At 32.4% G+C, this 23,361-nt stretch overlaps 1 protein-coding gene across 1 annotated transcript in view; it reads right to left on the bottom strand.

The window, feature by feature from the left end:
• LOC110664062 (uncharacterized) overlaps positions 1-17,607 on the bottom strand; it is a 42,025-nt gene extending 24,418 nt beyond the window's left edge. The window contains exons 1-14 of the mRNA XM_058141105.1: positions 17,508-17,607; positions 16,765-17,031; positions 16,566-16,634; positions 16,202-16,339; positions 15,993-16,110; positions 11,260-11,342; positions 11,000-11,095; positions 5,387-5,555; positions 5,073-5,215; positions 4,912-4,998; positions 4,575-4,760; positions 3,262-3,429; positions 2,799-2,919; positions 2,631-2,700 (exon numbers count right to left, since the gene is read on the bottom strand). Coding sequence (XP_057997088.1) covers positions 2,631-2,700; positions 2,799-2,919; positions 3,262-3,429; positions 4,575-4,760; positions 4,912-4,998; positions 5,073-5,215; positions 5,387-5,555; positions 11,000-11,095; positions 11,260-11,342; positions 15,993-16,110; positions 16,202-16,339; positions 16,566-16,634; positions 16,765-16,986 — 1,670 coding nt within the window. The 5' untranslated portion in view covers positions 16,987-17,031; positions 17,508-17,607. The remainder of the gene's footprint in view (positions 1-2,630; positions 2,701-2,798; positions 2,920-3,261; positions 3,430-4,574; positions 4,761-4,911; positions 4,999-5,072; positions 5,216-5,386; positions 5,556-10,999; positions 11,096-11,259; positions 11,343-15,992; positions 16,111-16,201; positions 16,340-16,565; positions 16,635-16,764; positions 17,032-17,507) is intronic.
• Positions 17,608-23,361: the final 5,754 nt, after the last annotated feature.

Here is a 23,361-nt window from a genome sequence, read left to right as displayed (position 1 = left end):
TTGTGTTTCTCTTACATTCATTAGGTTAAGAGAGACAAATTGGACAAGAAGGCAGAACTTGGAATTTTTGTAGGCTACAGCTCAAGCTCAAAAGCCTACAGAATCTACTTACCAGAAAACAACAAAGTTATTATCAGCAGAGATGTCCAATTTCATGAGTTAGACAGCTGGAACTAGGAGATAGACCAGCAGATTGGGCCTCATATGGAGAATGATGATGTCGATGATGAACCTATTAGAGGGACCCGAACACTCTCTGACATTTATCATAGTGTAATGTTGTTGTAATGGAGCCTGCAGGATATGAACATGCAGCAACAGATAAAAAATGGGTAGCTATAATGAAGGAGGAGCTTAACATGATCGAAAAAAACCAAACGTGGGAATTGGTGGATAGATCGAAAGATAAGAAAGCTACAGGAGTTAAATGGGTTTATAGGACCAAGCTCAATTCTGATGGTTCTGTAAATAAGTATAAGGCAAGGCTTGTAGTCAAAGGGTATGCTCAAATGTTTGGGGTAGATTTTTCTGAAACTTTCGCTCCAGTTGCTAGGATGGATACCATAAGGATGTTGCTAGCTGTTGCCGCACAAAAAGGTTGGGTTGTACACCAACTCGATGTCAAATCAGCTTTCTTAAATGGGTATTTGGAGGAAGAAATATTTGTGGAGCAACCATAAGGTTTCGTTGTTCAAGGACAAGAAGAGAAGGTATATAGGTTGAAGGCTCTCTATGGCCTAAAGTAGGCAACAAGGTCATGGTACAGCAGAATTGATGCACACTTAGAGAACTTAGGCTTTGAAAAATGTCTAAGTGAATTTACTTTGTATATCAAGAATGTTTATGATGAAATACTTATGGTGTCTCTTTATGTTGATGACTTGATTGTAACAGGAAGTAGAAAGGAGCTGATTGACAAGTTAAAAGAAGAAATGAAAGATGTCTTTGAGATGACAGATCTTGGCAATATGACATTCTTTCTTGGTATGCAGGTATAACAAAAGCAAAATGAAATTTTTGTGTGCCAGCAGAAATATGCAAAAGAAGTCCTCAAAAAATTTAATATGGAGGAGTGCAAGTCAACTGCAACTCCAATGAATCAAAAGGAGAAGTTTTGTCAAGAAGATGGAGCTGAAAAAGTTGATGAAAGGATGTATAGGAGCTTAATTGGCTGCTTAATGTACTTGACTGCAACTAGGCCAGATATCATGTATGTAGTAAGTTTGCTATCCAAGTATATGCACTGTGCTAGTAAAATTCATTTTCAAGCAGCAAAGAGGATTCTTAAATACATTAAAGGCATAGTTGATTACGGAATAAAGTTCAACCAAGTAGAAAATTTCAGTTTTCATGGTTATTCAGATAATGATTGGGCTGGATGCATTGATGATATGCGAAGCACCTCAGGTTATTGCTTTAGCTTTGGTTCTAGAATTTTTTCTTGGTGTTCGAAGAAACAAGAAGTCATAGCACAATCCACAGCAGAAGCAGAATATGTGGCAGCTGTTGCTGCTGTGAATCAAGCACTTTGGATTAGAAAACTTCTTATAGATTTGCTTATGAAGCAAGAAGAAAGCACACAGATATTTGTGGATAACCAAGCTGCAATTTCGATAGCTAATAATCCGGTGTTCCATGGTAAAACAAAACATTTCAAAATAAAATTTTATTTTCTAAGAGATGTACAGAAAGAAGGAGAAGTACAGCTGGTCCATTGTAGGACAGAAAATCAATGTGTTGATGTTTTAACTAAAGCTCTGCCTAAAGCTAGATATGAATTCTTAAGACAAAAGCTTGGTGTATGCAGCTCCAAAGCCAAGGAGGAGTGTTAAGTATCATGTCTTTGAATCTGTCAACAAATTCAGTTTATGTTTTGCTATTCTTTAGGAAAATAAACCAGTCAAATATTAGTTGAGATTAGGCTGATATGTAGGAGATTTTTCTGCATTTTATTTTCAACATTATGCTGTATAAATTGGTGGTTTTGGTACTTAATAAAGTATGAGTTTCCAGTAGTTAAAAATATTTTTCCAGCTCTTATTACTTACAGCCCTAACATGTGATGGGAAGACTGGGGAAAAAAAAATGAGGTGGTTACAATTATTGGAATGGCAAGTAAGACCCCAGAAGGCAATTTTGGAAACATCTTAGGAATGGAAAACTAGTCCTAAGGAGTTAAGGGAAATGTGAGTAGGAAAAGGAGGAGGAGAAGGAGAAGAATAGTGTTGAATTCTCAGTCTATCAATCAATGAATTCCCACTTTACAATTGAATATGTATATATTATAGTTTGTTATATAACAAATCATAAATAACTACGGCAAATGTGCCTACTATAATTAATTTAGAATAAGCTACTTATCAGCCTTCTCCCCTTCTCTTATACGTGTAACGCAACAACACTCCTTACATGAATCACTATCAGTCCTTATAATTGTAAACATTCCATTGAAAACTTAAGCTCTTATCATTATACCACACAATGGTCCTTATGTAACATAGCAATAAGTATTAGTTCAAAGAAAAACTTATAAACCAACCCATATTGTGTGCATTGATATAAAGTCAACAAAGCACATATACGTTTGTGTCATAACCTAGTGATTTATCTGAAAATAAAGAGAGCAAAACCTTGCATAAACCAGAAGTGGACCCAAAAGGAAGGAATTTTCAATGGTCCTTAAGCTAGGATTTGTTGGATCTACAAAAGCAATTTGCATACATTAAGCACTAAAAAGAACATATTTTTTCCAAACTCATTCAAATGAAATTGGATTATTCAAGGGCACAAGCACATACCAGCGAAGAAGGTAGGAGTCATCACTGGTGTACCCATTATATGAGCATCATAAAATAGAGTATATAAGTGTGGTATAAGGCGATAACGTCTCTTCAATGCCCGACGACAAACTTCTTCACACTATTGGAAGTTGGAACTGAAGTAAGTTCATAAGATAGTTGCCAGTTCATAACATAGTTGCCAGCATAATAGGATAATTAAGATAAACTTGAAAGGCAATATAGAAAATTTAGAAAGAGATAAGATAAGTGCAAACATGATATTAAAGCAACATGATATAAGCTATGATACTTATGAAAAAGAAATATTTTACATAGTTATCTCAGGTTTAGGTCTAAACAAATCTACCATAGCATTAAATCAACTTTGGGCTTTGCCTAATTAAATGGAATATCTATATACATATCAGTAGTAGGAAATCTAAAGATAGTTACTATCAAATTGCTAGTGCAGAGGACAAACCTCATCTCCAAAAGACCATGGCTCATGGTCAAAAGAGTCTTTTTCAGAATGCCCACGACAAAAAGGAAACATTGCACCAACACCCATCCACCTTCCAAAAAGCTTAGGCGTTGCATTTCCAATAAATCCGCCAATATCAGGTCCTGAAAATGGTTGACCACTGAGTCCCTATTCAAAAAGTAAAACCAAAATTAGAGAAAATAATTATGTTGCAAGTGATGAACCCATAAGGTATTTCTATTATTGAAGTAATTTATTTTCCTCTAGATAAAAAGACAATTATTTTCTACTTCCTTCCAAATCAAACTATGCTTTGAAAAATACAAAGAATCAATGAACAATTCAAGAAAAGAAGGAAGAATGGAAGACAAGGGGGATTATGATAAGGAAAATGAGTTCGACAAAAGAATAAAATTCAACAAAATAGATTTGCTATTTAGGGTGAAAAGACAATCAAAATAAACAAAGACTGAGAAAATAGATATGTAGTTGTTATATTGATTGAACACTAATCATCTATACACATATACATTCCTAGAATACCAAACTGATTAGAATACACTTTCAACTTAAGAGATTTTCGCGTGCTCTCTGACAAGCCCATAAGTTAGCAATCATAGGTGGTAAGAAGAAAAACCCTGTTACACTCCCCTTATAAACTTCAAAACAACCTACAAATTCTATCCATAGACCTGTAACGTGATCCCTAATCAGGGGCCTTAACATCTATATAGTGCTTGAATACCTTCAATATCATATCTTATAATCACAACATCATTTGCATAGAAAATAGTTAACCATGCAACTTTTTTCTAAGTACCATTTAGGGCATCAAGGTCTTAATGGGGCATTCAAAATTCATTAGTAGCCATTATTTGATACAATAATAGAAACACATAAAGGACAAGTAAAGGTCTGTACAAGTGAAGTTTTACAACGTTTAAAATCAAAGCCCTAATACAATCATGTCCTTGGTTCAACATATGCAAAAACTTTACGAAAGCCATTTGTTCCAACTATTTTTTCATTGTTGCACATTTGATAGCCTTTTCCTCCTAAAGCAATTCAAATCAATCCATGGTTCAATTATGCATAAAACTAAGATTGCTAGGCCAAAAATCCAATGATCCAGAGAAAAGAGGATGCAAGGTGCGTAATCTTCATCATTTTGATCAGGCAAACTTTGTTAATGATATTCATACAAGTCATTCATAAACTATAGACCTCTCGTATATTCAATTTTCCATATTTTCCTAAGACTTCTAGCCCTAAATTACAACAATCTAGTTTCTCAAACTTCATATATTACTCACCAATTGAAGAACCATGGAGATGGACATGTGCAGATGCTCCCAATTTGAAATGTTGTCTCCTGTCCATGTTGCAGCATACTTTTGACTGCCAATAAATCCAGCCCTAGTAAGAACAAAGGGACGCTTATTTTCATTGGCTAATTTCATGCCTTCAAATGTTGATCTTGCCATCAGCATGCCAAATACCTAAAAATAAGAACTTTAAGTTCAAAATTTTATTTGATTATCAACAATAAATACAAATAAAAGAAATCACAACATGGAACTATTTTAAATTCCATTAGTAGAAATCATTCTCTTATTAAAAGAAAACAAGAAAAAAGGAAAGGATGAATACATTGTGATAATATGAGTGCTCCTGACAACCCCCAAGTTCATCATCTCCTTGATGAATATTGCTTTCAGGCATTGTCTTTGTTGCTACCTGTAAAGTTAAATAATAAGTCTAAGTAGCATTGAAGAAATTGCAAGCACTAAGAAAATAACAATGCGAGTCACCTTAAAAACAGCCGGCTCATTCATATCATTCCATATGCCATCAACGCCATTAGGAAGGAAATCTTTAACTAAACTAGCCCACCAAGAGCGAACCTTTAATTGTGTGAAGTCAGGGAAAACACAAGGCCCAGGCCACACCTCCCCTAAAAATGGATAGGAAAAGAGTAATAACTCAACATTTTTTTTTGGGGGCTATTAGTTGGGTTGGGGTAGGGGGGGGGGGGGTGTGGTGTTGTGGTTGTGGTGGTGGGAGAGAAAGAGAGAAAGAGAGAGGCAAGTAGATAAGTAATTTCTGAATGCAAATTGAAACACACCAATAAATGGTCTTCCATCTGCTCTTTGAACCCAAACATCACTTTCAGAACCACTATCATACACAAAATAACCTTCTTCACATTTGATACCAGGGTCAAGCATCCAAGTTGCTTTAAAACCCATATCATTGAGATCTTTCACCAAAGATTGTGGATCTGGAAAACGTTCCTGAAATAATTCATAACAAAATTTCTATGTCAAGATTGACAATTGCAAGTTTATCACAGAACATACATTTCTATCTATGCCAATATCCTTGATTCAGATCATTCTTAATGCGTAGCGAATTTGCAAAAGACAAGAAATTAATAAAATTATAGAGCACAATAGTAAATGCATCCAGAGGAAATATAATCGTTAATTGTTCACAAAATGTCCATAAAACTAGTTGCCCCAATAAAGCAGAGTTGTAAGAATGGTGGTTTAAACATGGCTAGACTATTTAGATACTTGCACTAAGATGGTTGCTTTTAGAATGCTAGTTCTGATTGAGTATTTGGGTATTGGGATTAAGCTGTGATTCAGTGAATTGCTGTGAGTGTGAGCTATGTTTATGCCTAAAAATGTGGCTATGTTCTGTAAATATGTGACATACCATTCTTATTTTATGTAACAGTACATATAGCCAAAGGCTTGAAGGAATAATCAGGCAATTCTTCCCCACATTCTCTTTCTATTACTTCTATCATTTCATTATCTAAATGTTAGGAGATTTGTAGGTTTTGGTCTTCTGTCCTCCATTTTTCCCCTTCCCTTATTTTATTTTTTAAGAAATGAGTCACATTTTTTAATCAAAGGGCGTTTGAGAGTTGTTAGCCCTCACCACCTACCCCAATTACGCCACCTGCCACTAATCAGCTCTGTCTTTGGAAAGCCCCTCACTAAATGCACCATCACAAGGTTCTGGACTCTTATACACATGCATGCGAATGAGATGTCGTCAACCATTCTTTTTCCACTGCAATCAACACTAGTCACCTCACTTTGATTGTGCAACTCCTTCCAGCTGCAAACGTTCAACTAAATCCCTTGGTACTTTGGGTGTCTCAGAGAACAAAAGTATTTTGGTATATTGGATTATTGCAGATTTGTCTTCTCTCATCTTACAAAAGTCTATTTTAGTCTATTTTCTAAGATTTTTAGCTTTTGGCCCTCCTTCCTTTCTCTAGGCATCGTGAAACCCCAGCCGTTTCAAAGTCTTTCTTGAGGTAATTTAGTCTCCCTCCACCATTCTTTTCTTTTCATTTTTTTTAAGGCATGCTTCTCCTTATGTGGACTGTGGCTCAACCAACTCTATTGCTACTGCTTTTATACTTCTTGCGCTTATAAATTCAATATATTATTCCTACCTGATTAAAACAAAAGGTGATTGACAAAGCAATCTCCATAAATACAATCATATGTCATCCTGCTCATTAATTAACTAATTCTATCACCTTGACTAGAGTCAAATATGAACAATACTTATAGTATCAGTTTCCAACCAGTAATTATTCTCATTTTCCTAATTTGGTAATATCTTTGATTGTCTAAAATGATCCTTATCCACTGGACTATGGATCCTTGATTTTGGTGCTTCTAATAGATCCTTGACTATCACCATGGATCTCTTGTAATAGAAATCTTTTCCTAATTAACTAATGATACTTTAGCCAATAGTTCAAAAATTGTGATTAAAGGAGTAGGGGAGGCATGTTCTTTCCCCTCTGTTTCTTTAACTTCAGTAATATTTGCTTCTAAGTGTCCATAAAATTTAATGTCCATTAGCAAATTAACCTAACACCTTAATTATTTTGTCATATTGATAACTGATTCTATTATTATGCAGGACCGAGTTATGGGGAAGGTGATTGGCATACAACATGAATCAAAATAACTATATTATAGAAAATCTTCAATTGCTTTTCCTTTTACTTCTCTTGATATTCTTCATAGTCGTTTGGGTCATCCTAGTATATCCAAACTCCAGAAACTAGTTCCTACTCTTTCTACCTTATCTTCCTTAAATTGTGAGTCATGTTAGCTTGTAAAACAAACTCATTTTTCTTTTTCCCAAGCGAGTTAACAACCGGGTTGCATTCATTTTGGACATTGTTCATTTGGACATATAGGGTCCGATTTATGTCAGTTCAACTATAGGATTTCACTATTTGTTACCTTTATTGATGATTATTCTTAATGCACTTGCTTATTTTTTATGAAAGATAATTCTAAATTATTTTCTATCTTTAAAATTTTTGTGCTCAGATTAATGTTGTAAATAAACCAAGCTGTTCGCAAGTTGCTCGGGCTCAGTTTGGCTTGTTTAGAAAATGAGTCGAGCTCAAGATTGATTTTTAGGTTCATTTAATAAATGAGCTTAGTTCAAACTTATAAATATTCAGCTCATTAAGGCTCACGAGCAAGCTTGTTAAATAGGTTCATTTACAAAAACATTTATATTAATTGTTGTATTTCATTATACTGTAAATATTTATTATTTTATTTATGAATGTTGTTAAAATAATATTTAAAAAAAAAACTATGATATAATCAACATATAAAGTGTATTTATAGAATATATTTATTTGTAATTTAAATTTAATATTTTATGAAATTTAAATTATTTTTTATGTGAGAGCTAATAAAAAATATATAGTTTGAACTTCATAACTCTAAACCTTAAACTAATTAGGGATGCAAATGAGCCAAGCTACTGGCAAATTGCTCAAAACAATATTTTAATGAACTAAGCCTGAGCTCTTTAAAGCTTAGCTCGACTCAATTCATTTGCACCCCTAGCTAAGATACATATTCAATTTGGTGTTTCCATTAGTGTTATGTATTAACAATACGTGAGAATATTTTTCTCTTCCTTCTCAATATTTCATATCTTCTTAAGGAATCATTTATCAAATTTCTTGTGCTCGTACCCCTCAATAAAATAGAGTAGCTAAACATAAGGATTGGCAACTTATTGAAACAACCTGTACTTTACTCATACATCATCATGTTCCATTTCATTTTTGGGAGGATGTTCTTACTGCTTGTTAATTAATCATATGTCTTCTTCTGTTTTATAGAATTAGGGTGTTCATTGTTGTTTGTTTCCATATCACAATCCATATCATCTTTCTCCTTGTGTGTTTGGTTGTACTTGCTTATTCATAATCTTGCTCCTGGAAAGACAAGTTTCAACCAAAATCTGTTAAATGTATTTTTCCAGGATATTCTCACCTTTAGAAAGGTTACAAATTTTATAAGCCAACCACAAAAGTATATTTCATATCAGTAGATGTAACCTTCTTAAAACATCTTCGAACTTCTCAACTAAGCAGTAAACCAAAACTTCATCTCTAAAGCTCTCCTAGTTCCTCTTATTCCTACTCCAAATGCTATCCCATCTCCTCTTCAGGTCTATTTACAACTACCTCATCCAAATCCTCAGACTAACATGAATGATGTTTTTCTTGATGATACAAGTCCACAAAATGCCCAAGGTTACTTATCTCTTATGTTAACATCATCACTTACACTGGTTATGCCTCTAGCAGAAGCAGCTACTCTACTCATTGCTCTTTATAAAGGTATTTGTACTTATCATAATCCTTATCCCATTTACAATCTCTTTAATTATTATCCTTGGTCTTCACCCTATTATGCTTTTGTTCCAAATTTTACTCTATCTAAGTTCCAAAAACCATTAGGGAAGCATTATCTCATCCTAGGTGGCACAAGTCAATGGTTGAGGAAATTACTACTCTTCATTCTAATAGTACTAGGATTTAATTCCCTTGCCTCATAGAAAGTCTATTGTTGGTTTTTGTTGGATTTATACAAATAAGGTTCATCATCATGGAAAATTTGATCACCTAAAAGCTTGACTTGTTGCTAAAGGACACACTCAAATTTTTTTGCAAGATTATAGTGATAGTTTTTCCAGTGGCCAACGTTGCCTTTTTTTCACCTACTTATCTTAGTGGCTACTATTCATCATTGGCCATTTCGTGAACTTGACATAAAAAATGCTTTCTTAAATGGGGAGTTGGTAGAACAGGATTATATGGAGCAATATTGCTGCTTAGGCTTAGAATGTAGACTGCATTAATCCTTTTAAGAACAAAAAAAAAAGGGTCTCCAAGGGCATGGTTTGGACAGTTTAGTACTTTTGTCCAACAATTTGGGATGACTCAAAGTGGAGTTGATCATTTAGTATTTTATCATCATACTAATCATGGTAAGACCATCTATTTCGTGGTTTAGGTCAATGATATTGTTATCATAGGTAGTGATCGTGATGAAATTACTCAATTAAAACAACACCTTTCCAATTACTTTAAGATCAAAGACTTGGGTAAATTGCAATATTTTATGGAAATTAAAATTGCACAGTCTAGATAAAGACAAGGGTCACTCAAAATTTATTGGATATTCAGATGCAAAATGGATTGGTTCTCCTTTAGACAAACAGTTTACTTCAAGATATTGTGTCTTATTCAGAGGAAATTTAATACTTTAGAAAAGTAGGAAGCAAGATGCAGTTGCTAGTTAAGTGTAAAATCAGAATTATTGGTTGGAACAACTTCTTTAAAAATTGAAACATGGGGATATCAAACATACAAAGTTGATTTGAGATAATCAAGTAGCATTACATATCACTTCTAGTCCAGTTTTTCATGAAAGGACAAAACACATAGAGGTGGATTGTCATTTCATCAGGTGGAAGATCAAGTCAAGATATATTGCTACTAATTTCATCAATTCAAACAACCAATTAACAAACATTTTCACCAAATCGCTTAAAGGTACTTGGATTGATTACATTTGTAATAAGCTAGGAGCATATATTATGTATGCTCCGAATTGAGGGGAAGTGTTAGAATGCTAGTTGTGAATGATTGAATAAGTGAAATTATTTAGCTGTGATTAGGTAAATTAGGCCCATGAATGTGTGCTATGTTTATGCCTATAAATTTGCCTGTGTGTTGTAAATGGGTAACATACCATTCTTAGTTTATGTGTAACAGCATAAATAACCTATTTCTTCTCCCATCTTCCCCACATTCTCTTTCTATTTCTTCTCCCTCTTCATTTTTAACAATTACCTTTAAAGACTTGAATAATGCACATTTGGTTTATTTGCATCTTGAGACTTGAATTATTAAGTTAAAGGTGGGATTCAATTTTGGAGTCTGTGGATAGCCTCGGGCCACCAATAATGCAGAAGAATTCATTTTTTACTGGAAATGGGAATATCATAAACTTTCTTTTGAACATATATGTATATGACATATCTATGTGAATTTGTGTTTTGTATTTGTACATGTAGGAACTCAAATAGGTCCATGGGCATGACTACCAAGATTATGATAATGCAAGCCACTAAATATGCTCCATGGAAAAATATCATTCTTGATTCTAAAATTGGATAGTTATCATCCATAAGTGGCAAATTTCAACATTGTCTAATAGTGAATATGTAGCAAGAAGCAATGAGGCAAGGAAAGAATAATCACATTGAGCTTATTCAAGGAAAAAAAAAAAAAAAGAGAAGCATTTAGCCATAGAGTAACCTAACATTTCAATTTAATTAGGGATGAATTTACCATCCAAAGGATATACGGGAAACATGCCTGGTCAAATGTGAAACAGCGAAAACCATCCATGTAGTCAATGTCCATCCATATGACATCACAAGGAATGCCCTTCTTCCTAAATGTTTCGGCAATCTACAAGTGCAAAAGGCTCAACAACAAGAAGAAAGGATATATGATGTCTAACTATCAAAGGCCCATAGTAAAACTTGACTTTCCATAGTTATCAATAAATGAAAACAATCTAGCTTGAGATCCCATAGTGATCAACATATTGACATAATGCATCAATACTATACCTCACGAACTCTTTTATCAGAATCATAGCTCCAACGGCATTGTTGATAACCTAATGCCCACTTTGGAGGCATAAAAACAGTTCCTAAATATAGATATGAAGCATAAATCACTACTAGATAGATATTCAAAAAATAAAATAGAAAAGAAACAACTAGAAGTTACCTAAATACTACACAAGTTATCAAATGTAATTGTTTAACACTTTGAGCAAAACTCACCATGCAATTCTTTTTTTTTTTTTTTCTAAAATTAGATATAGATGCCATGATCTTTGTCTAAATTTCAACCTTTGACTCCCCCTCTTCACCATTTCTACCAATTATTAGTCTATTAGTAGTCATGTTATGAAAAAATTTGCAAATACCAATGTTTATTTAAGTTTAACTAATAAAAGTTGAGGAAAAATATGTGCTAAGAAAAATTTTGCTCAAATTTATTTTCCCGCACATGTTAATTGGGACAGAAATTTAAAGGCAGATTAAATAAAAGGCCACTACACATTATGGTTCTTAGGAAAAAAAAAATAGAAATTAAGGCTAAAAGAGGAAATACAGGAAGAGGGAAAGAGTGAGAAAGAACCAAAAATTATTCATCCATTATAAAAGGGTACTAATGGATAGGGCTATGCATGGCTTTCGAGGGTCCCCAACCAAAAACTGATTTTATACATGTTTTTCTATGATTTTTATTAAATGTATTATATATTTTCAATATAATTATATATTTATACGAAATTAAGATTGCAATATATATATATATATATTCTTTTAGAGACAAATAAGATATATGTTACTAATAACTATTATTTGAGACAAAATTTTTTTAGTCTTTAAATATTATATTATTTATTTCTAATGACTCATTTTTTGATACAAAAACTTATTATTCTCTAAATGTTATATTATTTGTATCTAATAATTAATTTTTTGAGGCAAAAACTTATTAGTCTCTAAATGTATAATTATTTGCTTCTAATAATTAATTTTTTGAGGCAAAACTTATTAGACTCTAAATGTTATATTATTTGTTTTTAATTCATTAGGATTAACTACATTTATATAAGAAGTTCTAAGTTTTTTTTTTTTAATTTGTCACTAAAAAAGATTCCTTTTGTCCATAATAAAAAAATTTTAATAACTAATATATATATATATATATATATATATATATATATATATATATATATATATATTAATTATATAAGGTGTGTTAAGTATGTATAGATTATATATAGTTAAATAAAAAAAGTGATTTTTAAAAAATTAAACATATAAATACATATACATATATACTAATATTGTATTATGTTTGTATATAATAAAATAAAGAAATTATATTTTTCTTTTAATCTATATAATTAAAGCTTTTAATCAATGTATTGTTATTAATCATAGAGCTAACAAGTGTTATTAATTTCTTAAGGAAAAAGCTCAAAAATTTGATAAAAACACTTTTACCATTAAACTACAAATATTTTGTTGATTTGAATTTATTAGTCATACATGTATTAATATATTTATTTTTTAAAATGATTATTTTTAATTAAATTTGTACTTAAAAATTATAAGTAATATAATAAATATAATAAAATTTGATTACATAATATAATATATTATTAACTCTTTATTATAGTAAAGCATTTACATGATGAACTGAAAATTTTAATTCCAAATTATAAATTAAAAAAATAATAATTTATATATATAAAAAAAAGAAAGTGATGTCCCATATGGTTTTTTCAAGGACTTGGAAGGTGATGGTTTTCCTATAAAAGGCGATCCTCCTCCCTTAACATTTCAAGCAAAAAGTGGAGTCCAAATACGGGGCTCTGATAGTTATAGTTTATTTTTTAAAATTATATTTATTTGTATTAAGTAATATTTATTATTTTAGTAATTTAAATAAATTTCATTTAAATTTTAGTAGTAAATAAATATTATATTATTAAAGAAAAATAAATGCATTTATATTAATAATTAATGACATGAAGAAATTTATATATAATGATAAGATTATTTATTTTTAGAAAATATTATTAGAGACAAATTTATTTGATTCTAAAAGTAAATTTAGAAATTTTAGAATAAACAATTAAAGTCAATTTAATTTGTCTTTAAATATGGATTTAGGGGTAAATAATATAGTTTGTTAAAATGGAAAGAGAGAAAATTTTTTGTCTCTATAGGTTATGAAGGTTAAATTAGTGTTAAATATATATTTATCTCCATATCTGTCTCTAATTATATTTAGGGACAGCAGTAAATTGGACAAATGATTATTTGTCTCTAAAAATATATAAAGATAAATAAATAGCTTTTTTAGTACAAATTTTTATTCTCAATATAATAATTTTGGTATAGTGAGCATACCTCTACTAATGGGTATTGAATTAAATGAATAAAAACAAGCCAATCAATAACTGCAGCCACTGCCACTTTTAATCTATCACCAATTGCGTAAATGGGTAGACTAGAGTTTGTTTGGTTTTATTGATATGGGCATTCACACAATTTTAAATGAAGATAAATAGTTAGACTAGTCATTTACACCCCAACCTAGGAGTAGCCACAGCTCAAGAACTGCCAGTTATAGTTCCTGAATTGCCGGTTCAGGTCCAATGAAATCATGAACTTAAATCAAATTGTTATGGGACGGTCTGGAGGATGGTTCCTGAACCGCCAATTCTGGTTCAAGTCTTGATTTAAAACGGTTTGAAGGGCAGTTTGAAAAATGACGGTTTAAGACAGCTTGGAAGACTATTTGGAAGCAGTTAGGGGTGGTCTAAAGCCGACTTAGACGAAAAAAATTAGAGAAAAATTTTACTAATTTAGAATTTAGTTTATATTTGTAAAAATATTTTAATTTTTTTTAGAAATCTTTTAATCAAAATACAATAAGAAAAAAGAAAATAAAAATAATTTATCTGTAAGAAAAATTTATTAAGAAAAGGCTTGAACTTGATTAAAAAATTAGAGATGAAATTAATTTTTTTTGAAGAAATTAGAAAAAAGTGCATGAACTTAATATTGCCTATATATCGCTTTAGGATTTAGAAAAATCAAAATTTCCAGTTATGTTGCTTGCCCTTTTTCTAAAAATTATATAATAATTGATAATTAAAAAATTATAAAAGAGAAAAAAAAAATAGAGGGTATTGAAAATTTTATTGAGGATATAAAATAATAACAGAGTAATTGAGACAGTATTGAAATTTCAATGAGCATATAAAATAATAAAGTAGAGAAATTGACAGTATATTGGGAATTAAAAGGAGTGTAGAAAATAATTATTTAAAGAATTTGAGAAATATTGAGAGAATATTAAGAATTAAAGAGAGTGTAGAAAATTTAATATTTATATAAATGAATTAGGAATGGGGTGAGGTATTTATTGAATTCTTTTGTATTTAAATCACTAGTTTGGTCTGGTTTGGAACCGTCAGTTCAATCCGGTTCGGAACCGCCCGTTCACGATTCCTGAAAAATATGAACTTGAACCAAATCGCAGAAGCGTAGTTTTGGTCCAATTCGAAATCAGTTCCAGTTTTGAACGATTTTGGTCCGATTTTGACCAAACCAATTTCGATTCAAAACCGGACCATGGCCACCCCTACCTTAACCTATAACTACCTAAGCCACCAATATGCCCCTTCTATGGTATGCCACCTAACACATACACCCCAAAACCACAACACCACCCCCCCACACCCCCCTCCCCCTCCCCCCCCACCCTTCTCTTCTCTTTCCTCTACTTTACTTCCTCAACTATCCAACCAGTGCACATCCCTTTTGTCATTGTGATAAAAACTACTATGGCTGAAAAGCCATTTCTTGTGATTACAAAAGCCCAATTCTAAAATATCGTGTCAAAAGGCTAAAATTCTGATACACAATGGCCGATAGATTATGCATTGGCCATAGTTTAGACAGCTTGCTTACAAAGCTGATGGTTGCTACTGGTCCCATAGGACCCCATTCGATCGTACTTTCAAGGTTTTGCTTACAAACTCCCTTATTCTAAACAGAACTTTGAGAAATAGCAAGGGAAAGCAAATGTTCTCTACAAATAGTATTTTTTGCACTTGAAGTTTGCTCACAAAGCTTTACAAGCTACTAAAGTCACTGCAGGCCTGCAATTAACTATCCCTTGAAGTTTTACGAACTTCTCCCACACCGCACACATAAAGAAAAATTTAAAATCACAAGTCTTATTGCCAATCAGAGAGGGAAGGGCAGAACCATAAGCAAAGAGGTCTTATTTGTCACACATAACATTTATCAAACAAAGACAGTTGAAAACCAAGGGAGTGGTGATGCCATACACGATAAGGTGGTAGATATTCGCAGTTATCTTCCTTTCATTCTTTCTTTTGCCCCCTAATTTCCCATCCCTTTATTACAGACTCTATAACCTATCTTGTTTACAATTGATTTTCTAGTTTAGTGACGATTGCAAACTAATATAAATGCATAGTGCAAACTGATGCAAACACACACAGAGGCATATCTTTCACACTTAACATTCATTCCTTAAACATCAAAATAAGAACCCCCAACATTCATTAGTCAATTTTCAATGGTTAAATTCATTCCATAATCTATATATTGTATGTCTGATGAAATATGAACGTAAATCTAATAATAAACACAGCATAAAGTGCACACTAGAAAAGTCATTAAAAGAGTACAAATTAGATTCAAAGAGAAAAAGTTAAAAGGGTCAAGTAAATTACCAATTGCATGAGATAAAGATTTCAGGACAACAGTGGGAGAAGCAAACGGACCAAATGTAATGACAGGATATGAGGCTGAAGCAATGAATTGAATAATTGATTCCTTCCTCAAATCAATCTGCTTATGATAAATTGTTGGCAGTAAATTAGGTAAAGATATAAGAATGAGCTTAAAGATCTTTAAACAGTTTTGCTATAATTCTCATTACCTCACAACGTTGTGTTGTGTCAGCAAGAACTCCTAGTGCCTCTCCATTTGGAAGAATAGCTAGCACCCAAGGATGTGATTGATACAAGGGCATAGTTTCAGGACCATAACCATATGAATCTGTGTTCCATGTGAAAACCTACATTTTTAAAATGAAACTGCTTATATTTAGATGTGGTGGATCATGCCATAAACTTCCTAATTTGGTTTGGATTTGGAAGACTTTTTTTAATGAATACAGAAAGGGATTTGTTGGGCGTGTGTATGGTGCTGGGAATCTCTGAATACTAGAGTTCATTTGAGAACTCTATAAGAGTGTGATCTGATTTCAGAGTGGAAATGGCAAACAAATTAAAATGACTTACTCTCTTCCCTGTCCGCTCAAGTGGTCCACTAACTTCTCCAGTTCCATAGAAGGAGGTACCATTGGGAAGCTAAACCAGGGGAAAAAAAACATAATTAGCATTAAAGATGCTATAAGCCAATAAATACAACTAGAAACAACAAAAAGGAATGAAATTTTAAATTTAACAACTAGAGGGTACAAATATGGGAAAGGCCAACCTCAAGTTTGACAATCTGCTTTCCTAAAACACATTCAAAGGTAGGGATATATGAGGGAACTGGATGACTGATGATTGGTGTGTCCCTATCCTTAGTATTGATGAATGAAAGACTGGGATATGAGCAATCAAATCGAAAAACTCCATCCTCCAGGATAGGCTCAAAAATCATATTCCCTGCTTTGGCATCAGAAGTAACAGTCTTCTCTTCATGACCAGCCATTTTAGATACCAATGCCAACTCTGTACAGAATCAGGCCTCTTCTTTCTGCATGCCAAAAATTGAATTGGAATTACACTATTCCTCAACCCAAGTTTATGATAAACAGGATAAGAATCAGCAGAATTCGATTCAACCAAACTAACAAATTAACAATAAAAAAAAGTGTCTAAATTAGAACACAATACTTCCACCACGCCACTACCACCTTTGAATCAACAAATGATATATACAAAATAGAATCACTAATGGGTGCATGCAACGAATTACAGCATTCCTCAACCAAAATTTACTATAAACAAGATCAAGAATCAGTGGAATTCAATTCAAAGAAACAAACAGATTAATAGAAAATGGATAAACTAAAACTTTGGATACACGTACAAGATGATGAATTCACAAATAGTCTCTACTGGGAGAACGCATATGAAACTGAATTTACATTTTAAGAATGCAGAAACAGATGATTGAATGATATTTCAGACTTGAAATGAAACGATCAAAGAATAAGAAATATTAAGAACCTGTATTGTCGAAATAGTGAAAGTGGTCTAAGAGTGAAGAGAGTGTGAGGAGGTAGAAATATTAAGATTTCCTCTTTCTTTTGGTTACTTGGTATTTGGGATTGGAATTAAGATTGAGTTAAATATTAAGATTTCCATTGGCGTAAAGTTCTGCAAATTCTTTTCCTCTTTCTTTTGGTTACTTGGTATTTGTGATTGGAATTAAGATTGAGTTAAATATTAAGATTTCCATTGGCGTAAAGTTCTCCAAATTCTTTTCCTCTTTCTTTTGGTTACTTGGTATTTGGAATTGGAATTAAGAATAACTCAATCATTTCCTCTTTTCTTTTGGTTTCTTGGCATGTGGGATTGGAATCAAGACTACCTCAATCATGAGAATAGGAATGAGAATGTGCATATGTGATTCCTTCTTATTATGTTTTCAAATTTATTTACAAATTTACCCTCAATGTGATCTACAAATTAATTATGTAAAATTTATAATGAGATTTTTTTTTATATGTTTTTAACTTATTGAACCAAATTAGGTTAGATAATGAGACCTTTCTTTTTTATTTGTCAAGATATTTAAAATTGATAAAGCATCCCTAACATTAAAAATAAAAATTCACAATTTAATCAAATGATTGAATCACTCTTTGAGAAAATAGAACAAGAACTTTATAATCATTAGGCATACTGTAAAATACTTCAATTCTTTTATCTTCTTGACAGATAAGTCTTTTAGCTTTAACCAAGCCAATTTGATTGAATCCTCAAGGTTAATTTCATCAATTGTCCCTCAACTTAGGTGATTATATCAGCGACATCCCTCAACATCAATTTGCATCATAAAAATCTCTGAATTTCAATTTAAGTATTATTACCAGTTATGACTAAATTTCATTTACTACAGATATATCACAATCGTTCCTCAACTTTACTTTTTATAAAATTATTCATAATAAATCATAAATTATGGTTTTTTTTTTTTCAAAATTTTATAGTTAGTTTAAAATTTTAAAGTTTTATTTATTTATTTTCTATTTATTTAAAATAAAAAATCATATATAATTGATGTTATATATAGTTTTTTTTATTCTTTCTTATATTAACAAAATAATATATCCAACTTAAATTATTATTAAGCACATTTTATAATAAAAACTATTTGTATATTAAATTGAATTATAGGGATTTCTATGTCACAATTTTAAGTTAAGAGACTTTTGTGGTACACTAATCTAAATAGGCAAAACAAAACATACCATCCCACACGTTATATTGCAAGCAAAAGATTAATTTGCAGTTTGAAACTTCTGAAAACTTGTAAACTTTTTGATCTCATTGGGTGAAATGCTAAAAATTTGATGAATCCATTGAAATGTCTCCACCATTTGGTTTTTGTGGATTGGCAGTGAAGGGGCTCTCAGATAAACTATTTTGAGGATCGCTAGCTCCAAATTAGAGCTCATGAGGAGCAATATCCAGAGGACGAGTAAAAATGGAGGTAGTGCTGATACCGTTGAAAGCAACAGCAGGAGCTGGATCATTAACCTTTGGAAACCCAAAGTTAAGGGATGGCACGCCTGCATGTGAGACAATTGATAAGGCAAGGTTGTTGCCTTCAGCTGACCCAAAAAATTTTTTGCTTGTATGCTTGCAATTGTTAGTACACAGCTTGGATCAAGTAATGAGAGAGAAAAAAAGTGTGATCATATATTTATAAATAAGAAAGAAACAGGGACTCATTTCTTTCTTATAATCCTCCCCTGTTTTTGCTATTTTTTGTTGTGTACTGCAAAAGCATGTAAACTGCAAAGAAATAAAGTAAACACGCAGAACATCAATATTTACATGATTCACTTTGTGCATATAGAGTTACATCCAGGGGTATGCCATCCTCCACTATAATCAAATAAATAATAATAAATTACAAACTCAAAGTTAACCACTCATCATCCCAATTATATCCAAAAGATCCCACTACAAACTACTCATAGTAAATACATTAGTTAGTATTCTCAATCTTCTCTGGTCATAACTCAATATATTTTCTACTTTAACTACTATACCATAAAGGGTGTCTTAAACTATATGAACAAAATTCCTTCCTCTTGAATTCTATGTCCTTTCTCCTCTTTAGGCTAAAGTTTCTTTCCTTCCATGGAACTATAATGGGTAGGAGCCTCTCATTAATGGGCAAAGCCACTGTTCATGATAAAGCGCCACTTTACAATGGGCGATAACTCCACTCTATGAGTTGAAAGCTAAATAACTTTTTCATAACACTCCTATTTATAGTGTTAGTTACCTTAATCCTAATCTAATTAGGAATTCCATTTAATTTAGGAATAACATTAAAATAGAAGTTCTATTCTATATATGAAATATTCCTCCATCCTATCAAGGAATATTTCTCTCATTCAAATTATGAAAGGTCTCTCTAAATCCCATTAAGATTTTGGGTCATAATTCTAATAGTTTTGTATTTTTTTTCTCATACCATAATAAAGTAATTTCTACGGATAAATTTTAACAACTGTCCCTGAACTTATATAGTTGTAATACTACAATCTTTCAACTTTAAAATGTAATATAAAACCCCCTAAACTTTTAAATTTTACACAGTAAAATCTCTCTAATTTTTAATTATTGATTTTCTAGTTAGAAACTAATGTGAACAACTCCCACATGGTGTTTTGTCAACATTTCTCTCTCCTTTCTTATGCAAAGTGTAAAATTATTCTCTTTACACGTGAAAATTTATTTTGTCTATAGAGAGGAGAATGATTCAATTTACACATGGCTTGAGAGAGAAAAGAGAAATACTAACTAAGCTCCATCTGGAATTGTCTAGGTCAGCGTCTAACTGAAAAACCTGTAATTAGAGGTTAAAAGGATTTTACTGTGCAAAATTTCAAAGTTGATGGGGTTTTATATTAAATTTTTAAGTTGAGGGAATGTAATGTTACAACTAGATAAGTTCAGGGACAGTAGTCAAAATTTCTCCTAATTTCTAGTGATAAACTCCACCATGCGATGATAACCACCATAGCCATAAAGAGTTCTCTTGTTGTCCGATGATGAAAAGATGCAGGAGCCAAATGAGTAGAAGATCATACACTTCTAGCCAGAGGCATGCTCCATTTAATCTCATTAGATACATAAGTCATTCAAGATTGTAAAATCTCTCACTATTATATAAAAACTGGTAAATATGAGATTATGAGAATATGTATGTGGGATTTGTATTTGGTTTGAAAACTCGACTTGGAAGATCTCAAAAAGGCAATGATTTGTTCAAAGCTTACTGAAATTCCTATGAGAATACAAATGGTAGCCAAAGGAACTTAAGACATGGAATTTGTAATAATTGTTGTTTTGGACAGTACAAGTATCATTGTCATTATTCTAATTAGTTGCCTCTCTTCTAACAAAATGTACTGTGATGTTAGTGGCAAATTTTTACTTGATATGTGATATTGTTGTGGATTTCTAGTTTTTTTATCGGTATTTGCTGCTTAGAACTTAGGTGACCTGAAATCAAAAAGAAAGGTGAGGCCCGGTGGCTATTTGATAACTACTTCGATGCTCAAGTTAGTAATGGAATTCTTTTCAAAAGATAATGTAATATAACTAGCTTCAGAAATTTTTTAACGTACCTTATACCATGTTTTGAACCTATTTATATAGGTATAAATGGTAGTCATTCGAAATCCTGGTTGGATCTTTGATTTTTTTTCTTATTTGCATATAACATTATGCACATTGATTAGTGTGCTTAATCTCAGCCATGATCTTCAGCGTGATCTCCGATTATTTTTATCTTTAAGGATGTTGGTCTCCTCATTAATGTACCTCAATTTGAGCTTTGTAGAGATGGCCTTCTTATTAGAGATTGCCTTTTAACCAACCCTGTTACTTTGGTTTGAATCCAAAATGAGATTGGAAATTGGGCTTGGTTAACTTGAACTTAAGATGCTGCAAAGAAGGCTAATTTTTTACTCTTCTCACTCTTTGATCATTTTGATTGCATTCTTCCATCTGCCTATATTTACCTACTACTGTAACTTCGGTGAGATTCTACCTATAAAAACAAAGGTAAAACGCCTTAAATCTATATTTCTTTCGTTTTTTTCCCTTTTCTATTTTATCCTTCGAAATGAGTGATAAAGATAGTCAAGAGACTATTAGTATATTAGTACATCATCCGTTCAATATTCTTAGAGCTCTGATATAGAAGATGAAGCAAAAAGTCCTAAGGCCAATCCCAATGTGAGAGAGATCGATACTAATGATATAGTAGAGGTACCTATAGAACAAAACCCTATTGAACAAGCTAAGTCGAGCAAAAAAAAAATGAAAAACTCAGAAAAGAAGCTCTGCCGATAAATAAAGTACCATCTATCTTAATCCGGTCTAATCTACGTCGCACAAGCGAAGAGTTTCATCTGTCAGATGACTAGTTTGAACTGATTAGGTGTCATGGAGATTTTTGAACTGATCATGATTTTAAAGAAAGAAACCAGATCATTGTGTATGAGGAGCAACTGAAAGCTAGTCTCTAATTTACTTTGGAACAATTTTATGTGGAAGTGCTGAATTATCATCGTATTTAGTGTGGCACAACTTCATTCATACTCATGGCAAACATTAAGAGCCTTTCGAGGTCTTTATCACTCTAAATCCCTCAACTAAAGTTTTCACCAAACTTCACTGCCTTAGGAGTAGAAAAAATGAAGAGTACTAGTTTTTTCAAATGAAGCCAAACTGTGGGCTTTTTACCGAGCTTGTGTCATCATTGAAGAATTGGAAAGACAAATTTCTTATCCTTTAGTGTAGAAATCCTCGTGATTTTGAGGGAGTTCCCACGAGTTGGAACTATTTCACTGAGAGGTGGTGGAGAGAGATTTCCCTCAATCAAGAAGAGGATGTGGCAGTGTCCGAGCTGAAAAGCCAGGCAAACACCAGTTGCTACCTGAATGTTGATGTTTTTAATGCCAAGCTAAAGTGTTGGCTCGCCAATGTAGTTGCTAGGGAGAACTTTTCCCTTTAATTAGCCAATCTTGGACCCAAAAAGGGTAATTTCTTTGTCTTTTTCTTTCTGATCCAAACTTTCTCACTAACTTCTTTTTTTATGCAAGTATGGCTAGAATTGAAGCTGAAAAGGCAGAAAAGAAAAAGAAAAGAAAGCTAGCCAAGTGAGATCTTCAAAAGAAAGAAATGGTGTCACAAGCTACTACTGCTGCAAAGACTAGAGAATAACCTCCTTCAATGAGACCCTGAGCTAAGGACTTGGTCTCTCCTAATCCTGCCCAAAATGAGCCTACAGACCTTAGATCTCCTTTACTCTTGATGTGATCTCTTACTCAACCACCTATCTCAACTGTTTCTAGGGGTGGTTCTTTTGGACAATTGATCTCAAGAAGAACCCAAGTCCTGACCCGATCTCTTGAGAGGAATTAATCTATGAAAGGAAACATAGACCTAGCTAAAGTCATAATAGCATCCCTATGTCTTTCAGGAAATCGCTTTCGAATGGGACCAGAGAGAATTGAAGTCCTTTTACATCATGCCATGAGTCTACAATTAGTTGCCACTCAGTAAATGGTTAAGGAGAAGGTGAACTTCCTAAGGTGGGAGATGTCCAAGGCTATTGGTGAAGCAGTGACTTTGAAAAGTCACCTATCTAATGCTAGTGCCAGGGTGCAAGAGCTAGAAGAGAAGGTAAAATCATTTAAGGAGCTTATAGCACAACTACAAAAGTGAGCCAAGCTTCTGAAATGGCTAAATTAAATGATGAGCTTAAGGCCAAAGATGATGGAGTAATCGATAAAGAGGTGAATCCTTATGTCCAAGCTCACAGTGATCT

The sequence above is a fragment of the Hevea brasiliensis genome, chromosome 18 (assembly GCF_030052815.1).
Source record: "Hevea brasiliensis isolate MT/VB/25A 57/8 chromosome 18, ASM3005281v1, whole genome shotgun sequence".
Taxonomy (NCBI): Eukaryota; Viridiplantae; Streptophyta; class Magnoliopsida; order Malpighiales; family Euphorbiaceae; genus Hevea; species Hevea brasiliensis.
This window is presented reverse-complemented; position numbering and strand designations above follow the sequence as displayed.